A 22,500-nucleotide genomic window follows, 5' to 3' on the forward strand; every position below is an offset into this window, starting at 1 on the left:
AAGACTGGAATATACTCCTATCCGGAGATTTTAACTTTCCTTTCGTGGATTGGAAAGAACGGATAGAAGAAAGTGGTTGTATGTATACATATAAAAAAGATAGTAATAGTAGCGCAGAAGATAAGAGGCAATTTGAAAAGCTTCAAGATATGCTATTAGAACATAATATGCAACAAATAAACCACATTCCAACAAGAAAGGAAAATGTCCTAGATCTAGTATTTGTGAATGAGGTGAATTATGTTAAAGAAATAATAGTGTATAACACGGGAATTTCAGACCACAATGTCATAGAATTGATAGTTCATTCCAAAGCAAGTGATCACAGAATTAATAAAAACACAAAACTTTGGGAAGGATATGGAAAATATAACTTTTTACAGTAAGAATATAAAATGGTCAGAAATAAATGAAGAACTGGATAAAGAATGGAAAAATGTATTTATAAGTGATAATATACAGGTAAATACGGATATACTGTTACAAAAATACTGGAGAAAATTGTTTGAAAAATATGTACCGAAAAAAAACAATAAACAAAAGACGTGCATACCAAGAGACAGAAGGATCTTATTTCAGAAAATTAAAAAGTGGAAGAAAAATCTTGCAAAAGAAAAAAAATGTGTGGAAAATGAGGGAAATAAAATGTAAGATAGAAAATTGCAGAACAAAAGATTATACAGTCGAAAGAAAATGAAAAAAGGGACTTAGAAGAAAGGACACTTCAAAATATAAAAAGAAACCCCAAAGTACTTTACTCCTATGCAAAAAAGATGAATAAAAGGAGAATAGAAATAGGCCCTCTAAGAATTGAAGGACGGCTAACGAATGAAAAAAAGGAAATATGCAACATATTAGCAGAAAAATATAAGAGTGAGTTCACGCCAAGAATTGCGAATGAGAATAATGAAACAGAAATGAGAGAAGAAAATGTTGAATATCTAACGGATATAGATATTAATGAAGCAGATATTGTCACGGCTATAAACGAAATTAAAAATGGATCGGCAGCCGGACCAGATGGAGTTCCAGCGATTTTGTTAAAAAAAACTGCAAACACTATCGCGAAGCCACTTGCAATACTGCTAAGACAGAGTATAGATATGAGCGAGATATATGTTAAACATAAATTAGCTTATATAACCCCTATCTTCAAAAGTGGATCAAGACTAGAGGCAAGCAATTATAGACCTGTTAGTCTAACATCACATATTATGAAAGTGTATGAGAGGGTAATAAAAAAGAAAATAATGAACCATTTGGTCAAAAATAATTTGTTTAATATGGGTCAACACGGTTCGTACCTGGAAAAAGTACACAGACCCAACTGATAGCTCACTATGAAAACATATACAATAATATGATATATGAAAAAGACACAGATGTGATCTATCTAGATTTTGCAAAAGCCTTTGACAAGGTAGACCATAACATATTGGAGAAAAAAATGAGAAAGCATAATATTGTGGGAAAGATAGGAAAATGGGTAAAAGAATTCCTGCAAAACAGAAAACAGATAGTGGTTGCAAATGACGAGAAATCAGATGAAGCCCAGGTAATATCTGGTGTGCCCCAAGGTACGGTATTAGCTGCACTGCTATTTGTTATTATGATCTCAGACATAGACTGTGATGTTGAAAACTCCGTAGTGAGAAGTTTCGCCGATGACACAAGAATAAGTAGAGAAATTACTTGTGATGAAGATAGGAACTCACTACAAAGAGATCTAAACAAAATATATGAATGGGCGGAGATAAATAGGATGGTATTTAACTCCGATAAATTCGAATCAATAAATTATGGAAACAGAGAAGGAATGGTGTATGCATACAAGGGACCTAATAATGAGACAATCACAAACGAGGAAGCATTAAAGACCTTGGTGTAATGTAAATAGGAATATGTTATGCAATGACCAAATAGCAAACACTGTTGGCTAAATGTAAAGCAAAATTGGGAATGTTATTCAGACACTTTAAAACAAGAAAAGCTGAACACATGATTATGCTTTACAAAACTTATGTACGTAGTACACTCGAGTACTGCAATGTGATATGGTACCCACCACTACCAAAAGGATACTGCGCAAATTGAGAGTGTACAAAGGTCCTATTACTGCTAGAATAGAAGAAGTTAAGGACCTTGACAACTGGGAAAGACTGCAATTTTTAAAACTATACAGTCTAGAAAGGAGAAGAGAACTCTACATGATAATACAAGCATGGAAGCAAATAGAAGGAATTACTGAAAACATCAAGAAGCTTAAAATATCAGAAAGAGCAAGCCGAAGTAGATTAATAGTGCCAAAAATATTCCAGGTAAACTAAGAAAGGCGCACAGGACATTAATTCACTACGCACCAGCATCGATAATGCAGCGACTATTTAATGTGCTGCCAGCTCATCTAAGAAACATATCAGGAGTGAGCGTAGATGTGTTTAAGAATAAGCTCGATAAATACCTAAGATGCATCCCAGACCATCCAAGACTGGAAGATGCAAAAATACACCAGAAGATGCATTAGCAACTCTCTGGTGGATATACGAGGTGCCTCACACTGAGGGACCTGGGGGAACCCAAACAAAAAATAAGGCAATAAGGCAAGGCTCTCTCTCTCTCTCTCCTCTCTCTCTCTCCTCTCCTCTCTCTCTCTCTCTCTCTCTCTCTCTCTCTCTCTCTCTCTTTTTCTAAGATGAGTTGAGCTTTGATGACGATTCATCTTGTACAGGGATCCTCATCAAGACTCTCTCTCTCTCTCTCTCTCTCTCTTCTCTCTCTCTCTCTCTCTCTCTCTCTCTCTAAGATGAGTTGAGCTTTGATGAAGATTCCTCTTGTACAGGATCTTTATCAAGACTTTCTCTCTCTCTCTCCTCTCTCTCTCCTCCTCTCTCTCCTCTCTCTCTCCTCTCTCTCTCTCTCTCTCTCTCCTAAGATGAGTTGAGCTTTGATGAAGATTCCTCTTGTACAGGATCTTTATCAGGACTCTCTCTCTCTCTCTCTCTCCTCTCTCTCTCTCTCTCTCTCTCTCTCTCTCTCTCTCTCTCTCTCTCTCTCCTAAGATGAGTTGAGCTTTGATGAAGATTCCTCTTGTACAGGATCTTCATCAAGACTTTCTCTCTCTCTCTCTCTCTCTCTCTCTCTCTCCTCTCTCTCTCTCTCTCTCTCTCTCTCTCTCTTCTAAGATTAGTTGAGCTTTGATGAAGATTCCTCTTGTACAGAATCTTTATCAAGAGTCTCAAAACCAGCTTGCCTTTCCCCACAATCAAGTTTAAACAATAGGCATAATTGAAGTCTGTGATAATCATGTGCAAACTTGGGGTTAAGGTTAGGGTTAATTCAGTCGACCTTTTACTTGACCTGCACTTTTTACCTAAGACTTTCAAAACTAAATCACTTCCATGTCTAAACAAAATTAATCCCTGAAAGTTTCACTATATGCGTAAAGTTGTGGCCCGGAAGTCGTTTACAAACTAACGGGCAAAAACATAACTGTAATCATGCTAGGAGAATCAGAACTGGTGATGGGGCATGGCAGTATAACATAAACGTGGACTATAACATGTTCGAGACAAAAAAGAAGAGGGAAGAAAGAGGGATACTTGGTTAAGGGTATTCATCGCTGTACCAGGTTTTAACCATACTAGATGGGTTCAAACTCTGTTACTTCAACATCAGAACCTTCAGTAATACTAGGCAAAAACACTAGTAAAGTACCGTATAGTACAGAACCTTTACCACTATCTTCTGCTGATACGGTCATAAAAGTTTCAGAAACATATAACAACCACAGAAAACAGTATAGAAGAACTTAAAATAACTTATCTTGCCAGAAAGAGTGTCTGTTCTATTTGAAAGTTCTAAAGGTGCTTCTGGACACAAAGAAATTTTCAAGTCCAAAAATTTGAGTAGACAAAACTAAATTAATAACCTACACAACAAGAGTGAGGGCTATCTTGACGTATAGTTGTAAAACATAGAGGTTAACTAGAGAATTTGAGCAGACACACTTTGTATTTTGAAAATGGAGTACTGAGAAGAATATGGGGACCAGTATATTACAACAATGAGATTTGACAATGGGGAGACAACCATGAATTGTAAAAATTATCAGAGCTACCCTTACTAATCAACATTGTAATAGTAAAAAGGCTGTGGTGGACTAGACATGTAGCCCAAATGGAGTCTAGTAGGACTGCCAGATTAGTGATGCTTGAAAGACCAGAGGGAAGACGACCTGTGGGGAAACCACTCGTGAGGTGGGAAGATAATGTTATGAGACGTGGAATAGAAGCACCTGGCCTCTGGCATGATATCTCACTAGATACGGAAGAATAGCGGAGTATTGAAGAGGTAGCTAAGGACCACATGGTCCTCAGCCAGTGGAATGAGTGAGAAAATGACAAATTCGGAGATAATCTGTATTTTTCCTAACCATACAAACCTTAGCTATTTACATAGGGTATTACTTTCGGCGTAGCTGAATGACGAGCCATTAGATTTTTAACGAGGGTTAACTACCCTCTCGCTAGTTAGCGAGGGGGTAGGGGAGGGGTAGCTGGCTACCCCTCCCCCCTCACACACCGGTGAACTTATTCACTTCGCTTAGAGGTAGGACTTCACGGGGGACAGGGCTGGCGGGCAAATATGTGTTAATAGCTAAGGTTTGTATGGTTAGGAAAAATACAAATTATCTCCGAATTTGTCATTTGTTCCGTAACCGAAATACAAACCCCGCTATTTACATAGGGTAACTTAACCCTTAGGTAGGGTGGAAAGTCCCAGCCTTACTCGCTTTGGCTTTTGCCCGGGGACTCAGAATCCGAGTGAGTAGCACTCGAGAAAAGGAGTCCCTGCACCTCGCAAATTCCTTGCTCCACAAGGAACGTGCGGCCTACATAAGCTTGTGTGTGAAGGAATGAAGTGTGACTCGTCCTAGGAAGTTGACCTGGAGTCCTTTAGATGGAATTCTAGGCTAGGACGTTCCCAATACCACCTCGTCAGGGTATGGGGGACGCGACAGTATTATATTAATATTAGGAACACAAGGAAGCATGGTTTACCTGCAGTGGTTTGAGGTCAGCTATGCAGAGAACCCAGGATGCTGCTTTCCCCAAGAGAGGGGAGGATGAAGACAAGAGTAAGGGCCAGACATACTTTTTCATTCATGCAGTCTAAAACCCGGTAACAATGCCCTCAACCTTCTGCTACCTGTCCATTAAGGAGCCTGAGGTTAGACCAGCTGTTGAGCAGCCACCACAGGGCCGATAGAGAAAGTATCGAGACTCCTGTGGGTCATGTCCTGCAGGTAGTGGGCTGTGAAGGTCGTTTGACGCTTCCAGACCCCAGCTTGTAGAACCTGCGTCACAGAGAAGTGACGCTCTAGGGCGACGTGACGGAGTAGGGTCTGGATTCAGGGCATGATGGATGACCCTTCGAATCTAAGCTGAGATGGTATTCTTGGTGACCATCCTCTTCGTCCTTCCTGTGCTCACAAACACGGCTTGCACGCGAGGACGAACTGCAGCTGTTCTTTTAAGATAACGCCTCATACTCCTTACTGGGCATAGTAGGAGATGGACTGGGTCATCAGTTACAGAACGAAGACTCGAAATCCTGAAGGAGTCGAACCGTGGGTCCGGAACTCCAGGATTTTGAGTGTCTTAGCTACAAACTCAGGGACGAACCTGAAAGTTACCTCTACCCATCCCCTTGAATGGGCGACGTCGTACGAGAGACCATGAAGTTCACTGACACACTTGGCTGAAGCCAGGGCGAGCAGGAACACCGTCTTCCAAGTCAGGTGACGATCAGAAGCCTGGCGTAATGGTTCGAAAGGGGGATTCTTAAGAGCTCTGAAAACCAGAACCACGTTCCATGGAGGTGGTCTCACTTACGACTGAGGGCAGGTAAGTTCGTAGCTTCGTATGAGCAAAGAAAGTTCCAGCGAGGAAGAAATGTCTATTCCTTTCAACCTGAAGGCCAAGCTTAAGGCTGAGCGATAGCCTTTCACCGCCGAGACCAAAAGACGCATTTCCTCCCGCAAATATACAAGAAATTCCGCTATTACTGGAATAGTGGCATCGAGGGGAGAGATACCCCTCCCACGACACCAACCACAGAAGATTCTCCACTTCGCCTGGTAGACCCCTGCAGATGACTTTCGCATGTGTCGAGACATCACAAGTTGCGAAAAGCCTCTCTCTGTTAAGAGATGCTGGATAGTCTCCAGGCATGAAGTCGAAGCGATGCTACGGCTTTGTGGAAGATGTTGCAGTGTGGTTGCTTGAGAAGCTCGTGTTATAGGGGAAGTTCTCTCGGGAGTTCCGTTAGGAGCTGCAGAAGGTCCGGGAACCACTCTGCATGATGCCATAGCGGAGCTATCAAGGTCATTGACAGGTTGACCGATAGTCTGGTCTTGTTGAGCACCCTTCTCATCAGACAGAATGGTGGGAAGGCGTAGACGTCGATGTCCCACCGTTGTTGGAAGGCATCTTGCCAGAGTGCCTTGGGGTCCGGGACTGGGGAGCAGTACAGCGGCAGCTTGAAGTTCAAGGCTGTCGCGAACAGGTCCACTGTCGGGGAACCCCACAAAGTCAGGACTTTGTTGGCTACTAGAGGATCCAAATACCACTCGGTACTCACTATCTGCGATGCTCTGCTCAGACTGTCGGCGAGCACATTCCTTTTGCCCGGAATGAAGCGCGCTAATAGTGGAATCGAGTGGACTTTGGTCCATCTCAGTATTTCTACTGCAAGATGGGATAGCTGTTGTGAAAAGGTACCTCCCTGCTTGTTGATATAAGCCACTACTGTGGTGTTGTCGCTCATCACCACCACGGAGTGACCCGCCAGGATCTGTTGGAACTGTTGAAGAGCCAGATATACGGCCTTCATTTCTAGCAGATTGATGTGGAGGTACTTTTCTGAGTCTGACCATAGGCCTGAGATCCTCTGGTTCAGAACGTGGGCCCCCCACCCTTCTTTTGACGCGTCCGAGAACAGCATCAAATCCGGGGGAGGACGAGAAGATCCACTCCCTTTCGAAGGTTTTCGTCGGTCAACCACCACTGCAGGTCCGTCCGTTCCGCAGGCCCCATAGAGACCAGAACGTCCGGGGAATCGTTGCCTTGATTCCACCGGGACTTGAGCCGCCATTGCAGGGATCTCATCCTGAGGCAGACGTATGGAACTAGACGGGCCAAGGAAGACAGGTGACCTAGGAGACGTAACTAAGATTAGGCTGGAAGCTCTTCTCATCTGAGGAAAGGATCTGCGACCCTCCTCAGCCTTGCTATCCTGTCGTCTGATGGAAAGGCTTTGTGGAGATTGGTGTCCAATATCATGCTTAGATATACCAGTCGTTGAGATGGAAGCAGAGAAGACTTCTCGAGATTTACCATGATACTACATCTTGGCAAAGTCCCAGAAGCTTGTCTCGGTGTCAAAGAAGGGTCGACTCCGAGTCTGCCAGGATCAGCCAGTCGTCCAGGTAGCGAAGGAGACGGATGCCGATCTTGTGTGTCCACAAAGATATCAGGGTGAACACTCTGGTGAACACCTGTGGTGCTGTGGAGAGACCGAAACACAGCACCTTGAACTGGTAGATCTTGTTGTCTAGGCTGAATCTCAAGTACTTCCTGGAAGACGGATGGATTGGGATCTGGAAGTACGCGTCCTTCAGATCCAGTGTGCACATGAAGTCTTGCGGTCTCACTGCAAGTCTGACCGTGTCTGCTGTCTCCATGCTGAACGAAGTTTATTTGACAAACTTGTTCAGGGCTGAGAGGTCGATGACGGGTCTCCAGCCTCAAGACGCCTTCTTTACAAGAAAGAGTCGACTGAAGAAGCCTGAGGACCCGTCGACGACCTCTTGGAGAACATCCTTCTTGAGCATGGTCTCGACTTCTGCCCGAAGGGCTAGCCCCTTCGCCGATCCCATGGCATAGGAGCTCAACGACCCTGGATTCGCTGTCGGGAGGGAGAGATGTTATGAACGGGACGCGATATCCTTGGCTGATCACGGAGATCGTCCAGGAATCGGCCCCGAGTTGCTGCCACCTGAACGCGCAACTTTGCAGGCATCCCCCCACTGGTGGACATGCAGGGGGATTGCCAATCCTAGCGTTTGCGGCCTCGGCCGCTCCCTCTAGGATTCCTGCCTCCCCTGGAGGACTTTCTGCCCTTCTTGTCTTTGACAGGAAAGGGCTGCTGTTTGCACACCTTTGCCTTTGCTGCCGGAGCCGGTTTCAATGTCCTAGACTGACAAGGCTGTTGTTGTAGAGGTGCTGGAGGCTTGTAGGGTCTGGATGTAAGAGCCCTTTGGAGGAGAGAATCATGATTCGATTTCCTCCACCTCTCAGCAGTCCGTTCCACATCCTTGGGCTCAAACAGGCTCTTTCCAAGGATAGAAGAGTGTCTGAGCTTGCAGACATCCACGGCTGGGACCTTCAAGTGGAACCTCTCGGTCACCGCATCACGACGCTTAAGGATCGAGTTTGCCCACAAGTTCGAAACTTTGTGAGCCAGAAACTCGATGGTGCGTGTGTCCTCGGATCGCAACAGGATGCCCAGAGACCCCAGCCAGACATCCAGCCATGAAGTGGCCTGCATGGCACACTTTGCGACTTTCTCCTGGCTCAAGATCTCTGTAGCCGAGAATGTCACCTGCCGGGCGGAGTGTTTCTCAAGGGAAATTCCCCTGGTAAGCTCTTCCACAGAATGATGGAGAGGAAGAGCTAAACAAGGCTCCCCCATGATCTCGAAGTACCTCCACTGTTGTACAGGAGGAGGTGGGAGGAGTTTGTTACCGGCAGGGGAACGGCTGGAGGAGGCGAGTTCGGAGAGCTGGCCCTCAACCTTGTCTCTGGCGCTCTTTACCCCCTGGAACCAGGGCAAAGACGCGTTGGCCTTCGAGGGTTTTGAGTGCCGTAGACTTGGTCCAGGACCGTATCCTTGCCTTCGTGAGGGGCGGTCTCCGGGTCCTTGAACCTGTTGAGTTGCCTCATCAGATTCAGGACCTGCCAGAAGGCATGCTCTGACTCATGCTGCTCTCCTCCTGGTGGACTGGCAGCAAAGTATCCTGTCCCCAACTGCTCTACTTGGGGGGACACGTGGACATTCTCCTGGGGTCTTGCTGGCTCTGGTCGAATCCGGGAAGAAGACTTTGGGACGGTCTTTGAGTCCTTGGGCTCCCTCTGAGGGCTCCTCCCTGCCCCCCCCCCCCCCCACGGAACTATTCTCCTACTCGAGGTAGGGTTCCTCCCATTGGTGCCCAATTGTCTCGCCTCGCTGGATTCTCCTGAGGACGGAAAGGCTTCGTCCACAGGAGAAGGAGAAAACGTCTGAGAGGGAGAAGGGGCCTTCCTGACGGACTTCTTAGGAGCCAGTTTAACCCTAGGAGAAGTCACCACAAAGTCTACTTCTCTCTTCCTCTTCAGCGGAGACGAGGCTACCGTTGGTTTGAGGCCCAGATCAGCGAGGGCCGGCTTAACAGCCTGGACGACCGCTCTGATCAGGGACCCAAACCAAGGCTGACAGCTGACAGACGCAGTGTCAGCGACTCCCGCTGGAGGGAAGGGGATCGGGCGATCCTTTGGAGTAGACACTACAGGGCCTGCCTGAAAAGAAGATGATGATGAGTGTTGCCTAGACCTCTCTGAAGATTTTTCCTCTTCCTGCAAGTGCGCTGTTCTGCGCTTACGGGGGGGGAGATCGTGAAGACGATGATCGGGAAGTACACGCTCCTGAAGACTCGCAAGGTTGCCCGCGCTGCGAAACCCGGCGGGAATCGCGGTCGAGATCGCGCTGGCGCTCTCGCGATGGTAAAATCACAGGTTCGCGCGCAGGCGAACGTTGGCGCACATGCACGCGGAGATGAAAGCGCGGGTGCGCGTGGGCAAAGGGGCGCATTGGCGCGTGGGCGAGAGGGCGCGTGGACGCGCGAGCACAGGCGAAAGTGCGCGTAGGCGCGCAGGTGAGGGTGCGCGTGGTTTTAAGGGCGAGCTCTGGCAGCCGGGAGAACGACGGCGCGCAGGCGAGCGATGGCGCGTAGGGCATGGAGGTGACCGACTGCGCACAGGAGAGATAGCGCGTGGGAGCGTAGGAGACCTTCGGCGATCAAAAGAGTGGGCGCGTTGGAGAGAGCTTGCGCGCAGGCAAAGGATCGCGCGGGCACGCAAGAGATCGCTGGCGCGCAGGTGCGCGGTCAGGAGAAAACAGCTGGGGCGCAGAACCAGAAGGAGTAGTAACGCGCACAGGAGAACGCTCGTGGGCGCGCATAGGACACTTCTCGTGGGCGCGGCGCGCAGTGTCTCGTTCCAATCTAGAAGTGCTCACAGGTGAGAGCGCGTGATGGCGCGCAGGCGAGATCTGAGGGCGCGCAGGTGATCATAGGCGAGGCGGCGAAGGAAGAATCTCCTTGCCTGCGCCCAGATCCGGAGATCGTGGGCGCGCATAAGAAACAGGGCGCGCAGATGTGCGCTGGCGAGTAGGCGATTGTGGGCGCTCAGGAGATCTCTGACGAGCAGGAGAGCGCTGGCACGCAGGTGAGCGCTGGCGAGCAGGAGATCTACGGAGAGATGACTCAGCTACAGGAGATCGCTTGCGCGTTGAGTCCGAAGAAGGCTGGTCCTCAGCTATAGCAGGAGAGCGCTTGCGCGCTACTGCGCGCTTGGCGTGGGCGCGCAGGTAAAACCTGGCACTTAAAGAACTTACTCACATTGCGAGATAAGCCCTTTTGCCCCGAAGGGACCGTTGCCCGTTGGATAACGGGGTACGTTGGCGCCCACTGCGCATCTGCGTCCAGGAACGGAGAAGGAAGACTCCCAGGTATGGCAGGCGTAGGAGATTGTGGACGATCTGCTGAGAGGTTTAGAGATGCAGCTGCAACAGTCTGCTCACATCGAGGATGATCCTCTGCGGGGGACGTCGAAGGCGATGAACCGAAGAGGCGCCTCCTAACTCCCTTGTAGGGAGAAGGAAGGCCTCTACGGCAAAGAGGAGGGTGAGCCTTACGGCGAAGACGACCTCGAGGGGCAGCAACACCATCGTCGGTCCTCCGAAGAGCAGTCTCTGTCAGTGAACTCCCCCGAGGGGGAGAATCACCCGCAGGAGAGACCGTTGGACTCAGCTACTCCCTCGAAGCATGTTCGGAGGGGGGAACTGAGCCTTCAGCAACATCCGCAACAACAGCAGGGGTTTGACCCGACCCGTCGGAAGTCTCTGCCACAACAACGTCGACAATAGACAGAGGATCTACCTCTGCTATTACCGGCGACTGTTTGACAGCTGCACCCAACTGGATCAGGTCAAACAGGGCTTCCCTGGAGGGCGAGCCCTTAAGCCCCAAGGAAGCCCAAAGCTGCAAAAGATCATCATTAGCAACAGAGTTACCAATATCCTCCCCCGGAGGAGGAGGAGGAGGAGGAGGAGGAGGAGGAGGAGGAGGAGGAGGAGCTGCCTCGCTATGGGAGGCAACTCCTTCTCCCGAACCCCGAGGTTGGTCAACAAAAGAAAGGCCTACGCTACCACTCGACGGCATCTCACGAGAGACCGATCGAGTGTGAGCTTCGGAGGAGGTTCGGGCAATGGAAGAAGTGTCTTTGGAACCTTCCTTCTTCAAAGAAGCCCTTGAAGGAGAAAGGTCACGCCTAGACTTCTTCTTACGTCGCCGGGAAAACCTCTCCCACTGGAAGGTAGACCACTCCCTACAACTTTTATCCCTATCACACCGTTGACCTCTGCAGTACGGACACAAGGTGTGAGGGTCCGTCTCGACCGCCGACATGAACGTCCCACAAGGGCGGTCGGGTAAGCCAGGGCACTTCCGCATGATAGAGAGAGAGAGGCCAACTTCCAAACACACAAGCTACAAGAAAAAGCAAAAAAAGATTAAGGCTGTCAAAAAAGCGAGGGTGAGACAGACACGTCTGATCATTACCCGAGCCAAAAGTGAAGTGAATCAGTTCACCGGTGTGTGAGGGGGGAGGGGTAGCTAGCTACCCCTCCCCTACCCCCTCGCTAACTAGCGAGAGGGTAGTTAACCCTCGTTAAAAATCTAATGGCTCGTCATTCAGCTACACCGAAAGTAATACCCTATGTAAATAGCGTGGTTTGTATTTCGGTTACGGAACAAATTGATATTACAGTATTGTATATTTTGGCTATTGTGCTGACTGTAAGCAGAGTAATGAGAGGCTATTTTCTTCGTTCCTATTTTTCTGAAGTTAAACAAACTAAGCATTTTGGTCTAGTGAAATTTAAAACACTTGATAGACCTAGATGCTTATGGAGGCGTAGACCCAAATGGTACTTTTCCTTTGATTTTTTATAAAGACAGATTTCTTTGCTCTAAAGTTGTCTGTTAATTTCCACAAGTTAGCAAGAAGAGGTTTTTTTGCATTTGTTTGAGAATTAGCAATGTTACTCAATTTGGTAAATGCTGATAACCACCTAATTTCCATAGCTCCCATATTATCTAGTTTTTTCAAAGTCTTTTGGGACGTCATGTAGGTATACTGAAAGTAATCATCTGTTCCCAAGGTAAACTGAAAGTAATCAAGAGTTTTTGTTTGGCTTTTGCAATGGACTTAAGCATGCAATGCCCTTCATAAAATTCAAACACTCAACAAATAGCCTTTGATTGTGGTCAGGACATTTATGATTGGCCTTTATTCTATTTCTGCCTCTGACCATATTAATCATCAAATCTTTTTTGCAAACTTGACCAGATGGGAGTAGGTGGGTGTTTTCTCATCATTATTGGATTTTTAAGCAATAGATTAGACAGTAATTGTTGAAAGGCACCATATTGGTGTCTATAGAAATGTAATATCTGGTGTTCCTCAAGGGTAGTGTTCTTGGCTCATGAGGAACACCTGATATTACAGTCCTATAGACACTAACATGGTGCCGGTGCCCCTCAACAACTACTATCTGTAATCTATTGCTTAAAAATCCAATAATGATAAGAAAACAGCCACCTACTCCCATCTGGTCAAGTTTGCTAAAAGGGTCAGATGATTAACATGGTCAAATGCACAAACAGAACTGCTGTAAAAGCTGAGCAATTGTTCATGTCAGGAAATGTTGAGCCACGGAAGGATTCATTCCTACTATTTCAATCATCATTCCCAAGTTTAAAGGCCATTCATGAATAGCAGAAGCAAGGGACAGTGATAATGCTCTAGTTAGTTGGACACTGCCCAAGAGACTGACCATATATACATATACACAGCAGCCAAGTCCCCTTTCCAACCAGGGAGGGTCAGGCAGTGGCTGCTGATGACTCAGCAGGTAGACCTATAGGCTCCCCCAAAACAAACTCCCCATCCTTAGCTCACAAGGATGGTGAGGTTGCAGACACTACAGGAAACTAGCAAGCTTGAGCGGGACTTAGACCTTTGTCTGGCGATCCCCGGCCAGGGACATTTCCACCAGGCATCCGCAACCCTTGCAATCATCAGAGTACAAAAAAAAAAAAAGGAGTAATTATGACCTTGAGATCTGCAGACTCAAATAATTGTTTAGATAACTGAACGGATGTACAGTACCCCAAGAGAATGGCCCTAAGCCGACACTATGATGAACATGCGAGTGAACACAGAAACAAGGAGCCTTGAACAGGTAGAAATTGTAAATATTTCCAGCATTGATAGATATGTATTTGAAAATAGGTATCCTTCAGGTCTAATGAATGTACAGCATAACATCCTCCTTCCTGATGGAAGCCATTGTAGAACCTACGGATATCATGAACAGTTTGTAGAGTAAACCAATTCAGAGTTAAAGAGATCAAACCTGCCTCTGATAAAACTTCTCCACTAGGAGGAGCTGACTGTAAATGTACAAACAAACAGTATGTTATGTACTGTATATAAAGACTTCCAACGAAAATAGACCTCCAACGTGGCATAGAGACTGATCCCTGTTGTAACCCGAGGACCTCCTGTATTTAGGTCATTGATTTTGTTTAAAATACACACACTGCTCAATATATAGCTATTTTTCTTTATACAAAATTAAAAAATATTCCCAAAATAATGACCCACCTAATTGGGGTGCACAGTCCTTCCTTCTGGATTGTGCAGGAGTAGAGCACTTATCACAATTGGAGCGAGACCACTTGGACAAAGAGGCATAAGTGTCATCCTCAGAGCATGATCAGAGCAATTGCACAAGAGGAGTTTCAGTAACCAAGCAAGCGCAAGAGCGAGCACCAACTAACTCGAGCGCAAGTGCCAACTAACACAAAGGCAAGTGCCGAATGGAACTCAGAGGCAAGCACCAACTGGAACGCGAAGGAAAGAGCCAACTGGAAAACGAAGGCGAGAAACCCTTGGACCAAAAAGGTGGCGAGGCTTTGCTGGACCCAGAACCGTGGCTGGATTCAGAGTCAAGAGCGCCTGCCACGCCAATGAGAATTAGCACTGCGTAATGTATGGACTTCCTAGAAAAGTGATTCCTCTGCTTGTGAGACCTGCTGGGAGACATGGAAGAGTCTATGGAAGAGCACCTGCCAGAAGCTTGCAAGGAGCAACGATACCAACAGCGAGCTGGGAGGGGTGAAGCACTGGAACTGTTGTGCTTAGCGAGAGTAGTAGTAGTACAATTAGCAGGAGAGGGTGAACAAGCCCTACTAGAAGAGCACTTAGCATTGTGCTTGCAAGGAGACCGATCAACAGGATGAAGGAGAAGCACTGTAGGAAGATGCTCTCAATGAAGGTTCAAAAGGCCCTCTGGAAGAACCAAAAGGCAAAAGGCTGGAAGCCGAAAAAGGGCAGCTGTGAAGGAGAGCGCCCACGAGAAGATTGCTTCTGACCAGCCTCTGGAGACGACGAATCGTGAGGGGGCTGTAGTGCAGCCTGAGGAGCACGCTTGCGAGAAGGGTGATGGATTGCTGCCCTTGAAGCTTTCTGGAAGTTGGAGGCAGAGGCGGGGGAAGCTCCTCTCCTATGGCACCATCTGAAGAAGGTGGGATTTCTACCTGAAGAGACACTTCTGGGCCAATGTCCTGCACTAGTCGCCTCAAAACAAGAACTGCTGAGGTTGTCTCTAACGGGGATCCCTGGATGCTGAGAGATGGCAACAGCACCCGTAATACATCTGCCTTCTGCAAAAGAAAACTTACCCTGAGGAGGGAAAGCCACCATCTCTCTAGGCATAGGCATATGAGACAGGGGCTGGGGGTGCTGCAGCACAACCCCCAACATTTGGGCAGACTCAAATTTTTGGGGCAGAGAAGCCTGTGCAGCAGGACTATTCAACTGTCAGAAGGTGAATTCTAACTCGGTCCTTGATTGTTATGTACAGAATACATATTTTTTTTGTGTATGTGTATTAATATAATAGCTTGGATTTACAGACAAAATTTTTGGGGGAGCAGAGAGAGTTCAGCTCCCAAGATGAGAAGGGACAAATAAGCTTATATGTCTGGGAAAAAGGGCCACATCCCCTTGTCCCTGGGATTACTCGAGTAAAAGTGCCATCACTACTGCACAAGCGGCTCCAGAGGAAATCACTAATATGAGTGAGGCGAGAGATCCGGGCTAAAAACAAGCTGGCCTGGCCTTCACCTTCCTCCTGCCAAACTTCACCCACTGGGAGGATGGCCACATCCTACACTCATTGCAAGGTGAAGACTCAGCAAACATACCTCTGCAGGCCTAGCAACGCAAATGAGGCTTAACATCAACGCCTTTCATAAAGGTACCGCAGGTTTTCGTCCGTATCCTAGGGCATATCCTCATAACGCATGATGAATGAAAGCACTCGCACATAAACACTAAAAACGAAGAAAAATTAGAAAAAGTGTCTGCCATAAATTCCAGTTAGACAGAGAGAGAGTATATCTGCACTCTTCAATGACTGAAATCAAATAGAGTTTGATGTGGGCCGGCGAGGGGGCAGTCGCCTCCCCGATCCCGGCAAGTACTGGTTGTTTACCTCGTTAAAAGTTTTAACTGGCATACTCCAGCTTCACTTTTATCATTCTTTATGATTTGTATTTGTGTCATCATCATCAAGTACGGGGTGTTCGATGTCAAACGGCCGTGGCCCTCTGCACAAAACTTCTCCATTCATTCCGGTCTTGAGCCTTCCCTTCCAACTCCACCATCGTTAGCCCGCACATCTCCATGATACAGTATTGTCACTCAATCTAGTTTTAGGCCTTCCTCTCGTTCTTGTACCATAGACTGATCCAATTAGTAGCGTTCTTTCCAGAGTATTGTGTTTCCGAACCTGGTGTCCGATAAAAGTTAGTTTTCTTTCATCCAAATTGTCAAGTAATCTTTTTTCGATATTGATCTTTTGTAGAACTTCCACGTTAGTCTTTTTCTCAATCCAGCTTATCCTAAGGACTCTTCTGTAACACCATAGTTCAAAACTTTCTAATCTTTTCCGATCTGTAGCTTTTAAAACCCAACATTCTGATGGTGTATTTTTGTAGGAACAAATATTTTCCAAAATCCTGTGTTCATGAGGCATTATTTACCATAATACTGCAAATCACTCGTTTATGGTGTTTGCCCGCCCAAAACCCTGGTCTCCCACTAGGGTCTCCCCCTTAATTGTTATTATATTGGGGGTTAGGAAAATTCATATGGTGGTTTGCCCAATATTAATGGTCAGAAATAGATAAAACACATGACGATAAAAATACAGTAATGTACATGTATATGGTTTGGGCATTGGACTAGACGTTAAAATACTATAAAATATCAACTGCCAGATCCTCCAAACCTTAACCCAACAATATATGACTGGCAAAATGATTAACAATAAAAGCGCTTTCAAAAGTACAGCACTGACTTTTTGCCGTCCGCTGTCAACCACACGATGTCGTGCATTCTACACAACGCCACGACATCGTGGCGTTGTGTGAATGCACGACGTCGTGCGTTGTGTGAATGCACGACGTCGTGGCGTTGTGGGAATGCACGACGTCGTGGCGTTGTGCATTCTACACAACGCCACGACATCGTGGCGTTGTGTGAATGCACGACGTCGTGCGTTGTGTGAATGCACGACGTCGTGGCGTTGTGGGAATGCACGACGTCGTGGCGTTGTGCATTCTACACAACGCCACGACGTCGTGCATTACACACGACATGACCACAGCTTCCATTTTCAATAGCGAGAAATAGTGTACACTGGTCAATGATCAAGAGACAACTAAAGTTGTGTCACCGTATACTCTAGATGGTGAAAAGCTGTCTTGTCTGAACAAGTCCATTGAGTTTTGTGAATATTTCGTGCTATCCACGACACTGACATGCTGCTTTTAAATGTGTGCCATGATAACCACAGAGAATGCCATACACAACCGTTGTTGGTACGTATGAAACCAGCCATAGGAAACCATGGTTATTTGAAAGCACAGCATCATGTAGTGGACGGAGAAAACTCGATAAATGGGAAAGCGATCATTCAAGTAAAACTGAAGAATGACTATAATAAAACCGACTAGTCTATCCTTCTACAATGACAAAAAATTTTCAAAGCAAAAGAAAATGTATTGTAACATTCAAAAATATATTTTGCATAATCCACTGAAAATAGTACAGTAAGTAATAATATAGCTTGATAGCCATTTTATTCTTTGCTTTTCACATGTGTGGAAATTATGATGCAACATGTTGGATTTAAATATTACTTGAATTCACCTGAAAGGAATTAACGAGAATATTGCTAAAAGTTCATTAATAATTTGTGGGAACTACTTAAAACATGCTTGGGCATATATTTATGCTTCTTAATGAGTCCTAACAGAAATTACCTTTGATATTTTATCAAAATTACAGGCCTCAATACAATATCTACATATCACGCGATCCACATGGGTGGCAATATTTAATATCTCAACCCGTCACAGATGTCAACGTGACATCATTTAGATCTTAAATCAACGACAACAAATGCAACCGTTTCTAGTCCACTGCAGGACAAAGGCCCAGACATGTCTTTATTCATCCCTAAGCTGGCAAGTGTAGATTGGTGATGGTGTGATATTTTTGTCTGATAACTCCTAATAAACGAACCTAGTATGGGTGGCCCTGACTAGTACAGCCTCACTAATTATGGCACTATGCAAACCTTTTCACCATCTTAATATATCCCCAATCAGTACCCTCAAAATACAGGAAATCAGTAAAATAAAAGGAGGGGGGGGGCCGGAGCCATAACCTACAACAAGAACTTTCTGTTCACTACTGACGGTGCACTGGTATATATGTACTGAACCGCACCTCTCGGTCAATTCCAAGTCTCAATTCCATAATATTTACCTTACTTTGTGACATCAAGGTTGAAGAAATGAATAGTCCTTCGTCCAAATATGAGAACAAGTACACACTGCTTTCACAAATGCACAATAAAATGATGAAAAACTTTGAAAAGGTTCGTACGGTAGCCACATGTCAACAATAGAAAACGTCACAGGGACTCTAAACCAAAACAACTTTGCCAAAACCTAAAGGAAAGTCAGACCCATTGCGCATTTTGTTTAAGTTGCCAACTTATGATTTGTCATTTTTCCTTTAAGAATTAGCTATAAACTAAGCTAAATTCAAAGATCTAAACTCAATTTATTCAAAATAAAAAAATTAACATCAACCAAGTCATAAAAATTAGTATTACTGAATTACAAAAACAACAATAATAACATTGAATAAACAATTTTGGGGTAAGTAGACTTTATGATCTTACAGCTTTTCTAACTTAACTTTCTAGAAAAAAAATGAATAACATAATTCCCTTTTGAAAAGGAGAAAATGTGAAATAGATTATTTAGGCTTATTAGCCACAAAAGAAATAGGTGACATTCTATCTCTCGCTTTCAAAATGTTTACAAACGTTATATTTTCGAGTCTTGATAAATTGATATTTTCACTTTAATGAAAAAAAGCATTGTTACTTCTAATATAAGTAAATTTTAATGATATCAACCATGGGCTTTTCTAAGACTGGGGAAAAGGATAAATTTCTATAAAATTTCATTTCTATTTATTCTAATAAGACATAGATAATGACTTCTCTTTGTAAAAAAAAATACCAACAAACACGGATTGTAATACATTATCAACCCCATTTAAAATCGCAAAGAAATTTAATTAATTTAATCGCTTATAATTAAATCAATGTTGATATCTCAATTTCTTGGGAAGTTCGCTGAGGTCTGCTGGAGTAAGGCAAGTCCTTCTGCTACAGGAAGGAACACCTTCAAGTTCGAGTTGGTCCTCGTCAACGACCAGCTCCTCTCGGGACTCCAGCTCCTTCTCAAGGGCGTCTTCGTCCTGGTCGTCCCCGCTTCCTTCGTGGGTGGATTGAGGGGAGGGGCCTCTGTCAGAAGGGAGGCCCTCGGCGCCGTTCTGAAAATTTAGATACAATAGTTCAGTACTTGGTAGATTAGTAAACACACACACACATAGGCCTATATATATATATATATATATATATATATATATATATATATATATATATATATATATATATATATATATATATATAAATAGATAGATAGATATTTAGATAGATAGGTATCTCTTTCCAATCGCTTACTGTTCTCTCCGTCCCTCGGGTAGTTGGGAGAGTAGTCATACCCTGGTGAAGTGTGTGTGTGCGTGTGTGTGTGTGTGTGTGCATATCTAAATCAATATTTAGCTGTCATCTTTGGCGGGTCGTGAACACTAATATATATATATATATATATATATATATATATATATATATATATATATATATATATATATATATATATATATATATATATATATATATATATATATATATATACATATATATATATATATATATATATATATATATATATATATATATATATATATATATATATGTATATATATATATATATATATATATATATATATATATATATATATATATATATAATTGATATTAGATAAGCCATCTAAACGGCACAAAGTTTAGGTTATCCAAATAAAAGTGAGATTAATTCATTCACATTGATTTCGAATATCAAAAAATCTATCACTCGAAAAATCTTGGCTTTATCCAACCGATTATAAACCACATTTTTCGTTCCCTGAATAAGATACAGAAGAGGAAAAATATATTTGACATTGAAATGTCAAATTTATTGCATGATATCGATATATAAAAGAATAAAGACATTGCTCACTGGATTATATATATATATTAAAGTAAAAAATATAAAAGATATAAACCTTTACGGTGGACTTGTTATCAGATTACCAAATATTTATGATAAAGGCAGCATTAATCACCAAATTCTTTTCAAGTACATAAATCTGGATTATTATTATTATTATTATTATCATTATTATTATTATTATTATTATTATTATTATTATTATTATTAATGATCATTATTATCATTAGTATTATTATTATTATCATTATTATTATTTTTATTATTATCATTATTATTATTATTATTATTATTATTATTATTATTATTATTATTATTATTATTGTTTTTACTATCATTATTATTATTATTATTATTATTAATGATCATTATTATCATTAGTATTATTATTATTATCATTATTATTATCTTTATTATCATTATCATTATTATTATTATTATTATTATTATTATTATTAATGATCATTATTGTCATTAGTATTATTATTATTACTATTATTATTATTATTATTATTATTGTTATTATTATTATTATTATTATTACTATTTTCTATTATTATTATTATTATTATTATTATTATTATTATTATTATTATTATTACTATTATTATTATTATTATTATTATTATTATTATTATTATTATTATTATTACTACTACTTGCCATGCTACAACACTAGTTGGAAAAGCAGGATGCTATAAGCCCAAGGGCCCCAACTGGGAAAATAGTCCCGTGAGGAAAGGAAACAAGGAAAAATAAAATCTTTTAAGTACAGTAACAACATTAAAATACATATTTATTATATAAATGATAAAAACTTTAACATAACAAGAGGAAGAGAAATTACTGTAGATAGAATAGTGTGCCCGGGTGTACCCTTAAGCAAGAGAACTCTAATCAAGGACAGTGGAAAACCATAGTGCAGAGGCTATGGCACTACCCAAGACTAGAGAACAAGGGTAGGATTTTGGACTGCCTTTCTCCTAGAAGAGCTGCTTGCCACACTAAAGAGTCACTTCTACCCTTACCAAGAGGAAAGTAGCCACTGAACAATTACAGTGCAGTGGTTAACCCTTTGGGTGAAGAAAAACTGTTTGGTAAGCTCAGTGTTGTCAGGTGTATAAGGACAGAGGAGAATCTGTAAAGAATAGGCCACACTATTCGGTGTATGTGTAGGCAAAGGGAAAGTGAACAGTAACCAGAGAGAGGGGTCCAATGTAGTTCTGTCTGGCCAGTCAAAGGACCCCATAACTCTCTAGCGGCAGTACCTCAACGGGTGGCTGGTGCCCCGGCCAACAAATATAAATGAATACTAAGAGATGAATATCCTTGAAATATTCAATTTCATTTGTTCATTACTTCCCATGTAGCTTATTTATTTCCTTTCCTCACTGGGCTATTTTTCCTTGTTGGAGCCCTTGGGCTTAAAGCATCCTTCTTTTCTAAGTAAGGTGGTAGCTTAGCTAGTAGTGGTAGTAATAATAATAACAACAACAACAATAATAATAATAATAATACTAATAATGATAATAATAATAATGGTAATAATAATAATAACAACAACAACAACAACAATAATAATAATAATAATAATAATAATAATAATAATAATAATAATAATAATGGTAATGATAATAATAACAACAACAACAACAACAATAATAATAATAATAATAATAATAATAATAATAACATTTCTAGAGCAATAATGCTTGGAAGCAATGTCAACAACAAACAATCTATCTATGTCTCCACATTAATTAATTAATAATCAGGGTACCAACATCGTAAGTTTTTCTCATGAAATGCGTTATCAGGTACACTCCTCAATTTAATCAGTAATCATTTTTAATAATTCATCTCTATTGCCTTGGTTTAAAAAATCACAAGAATGGATATATTTTAATTTATATATTATTACGAATAAAACTAATTTTAAGAACTGTCTTAAGAAATCAACAAGACTGTTGTGTAAAGCGAATCATTTTAAACCTTTAGAAATTTTCATGATGTCTAACTTATTCTTGACTTGAGAGAGAGAGAGAGAGAGAGAGAGAGAGAGAGAGAGAGAGAGAGAGAGAGAGAGAGAGAGAGAGAGAGAGAAATTTAAAATTTGGTTGGAAACCCTTTGGATACCAAAAACATTGTAGTGTGTATCACAGAAACACACACAAACTAGTGAGAGAGAGAGAGAGAGAGAGAGAGAGAGAGAGAGAGGAGAGAGAGAGAGAGAGAGAGAGAGGAGAGAGAGAGAGAGAGAGAAATTTAAAATTTGGTTGGAAACCCTTTGGATACCAAAAACATTGTAGTGTGTATCACAGAAACACACACAAACTAGTGTGAGAGAGAGA

General features: G+C 42.9%; 1 protein-coding gene and 1 long non-coding RNA gene across 2 annotated transcripts in view; both read right to left on the reverse strand.

Moving 5' to 3' along the window:
- LOC137624326 (uncharacterized) overlaps positions 1-18,449 on the reverse strand; it is a 90,329-nt gene extending 71,880 nt beyond the window's left edge. Inside the window, exon 1 of the long non-coding RNA XR_011040719.1 lies at positions 18,285-18,449. This is a non-coding gene — a long non-coding RNA (uncharacterized lncRNA). The remainder of the gene's footprint in view (positions 1-18,284) is intronic.
- A 542-nt stretch (positions 18,450-18,991) lies between these two features.
- Positions 18,992-22,500, reverse strand: part of LOC137617138 (homeobox protein ceh-24-like) — a 23,203-nt gene continuing 19,694 nt past the window's right edge. Inside the window, exon 4 of the mRNA XM_068346996.1 lies at positions 18,992-19,367. Within this exon, the coding sequence (XP_068203097.1) occupies positions 19,134-19,367 (234 nt within the window). The 3' untranslated portion in view covers positions 18,992-19,133. The remainder of the gene's footprint in view (positions 19,368-22,500) is intronic.

This window comes from Palaemon carinicauda, chromosome 2 (assembly GCF_036898095.1).
Source record: "Palaemon carinicauda isolate YSFRI2023 chromosome 2, ASM3689809v2, whole genome shotgun sequence".
NCBI lineage: Eukaryota > Metazoa > Arthropoda > Malacostraca > Decapoda > Palaemonidae > Palaemon > Palaemon carinicauda.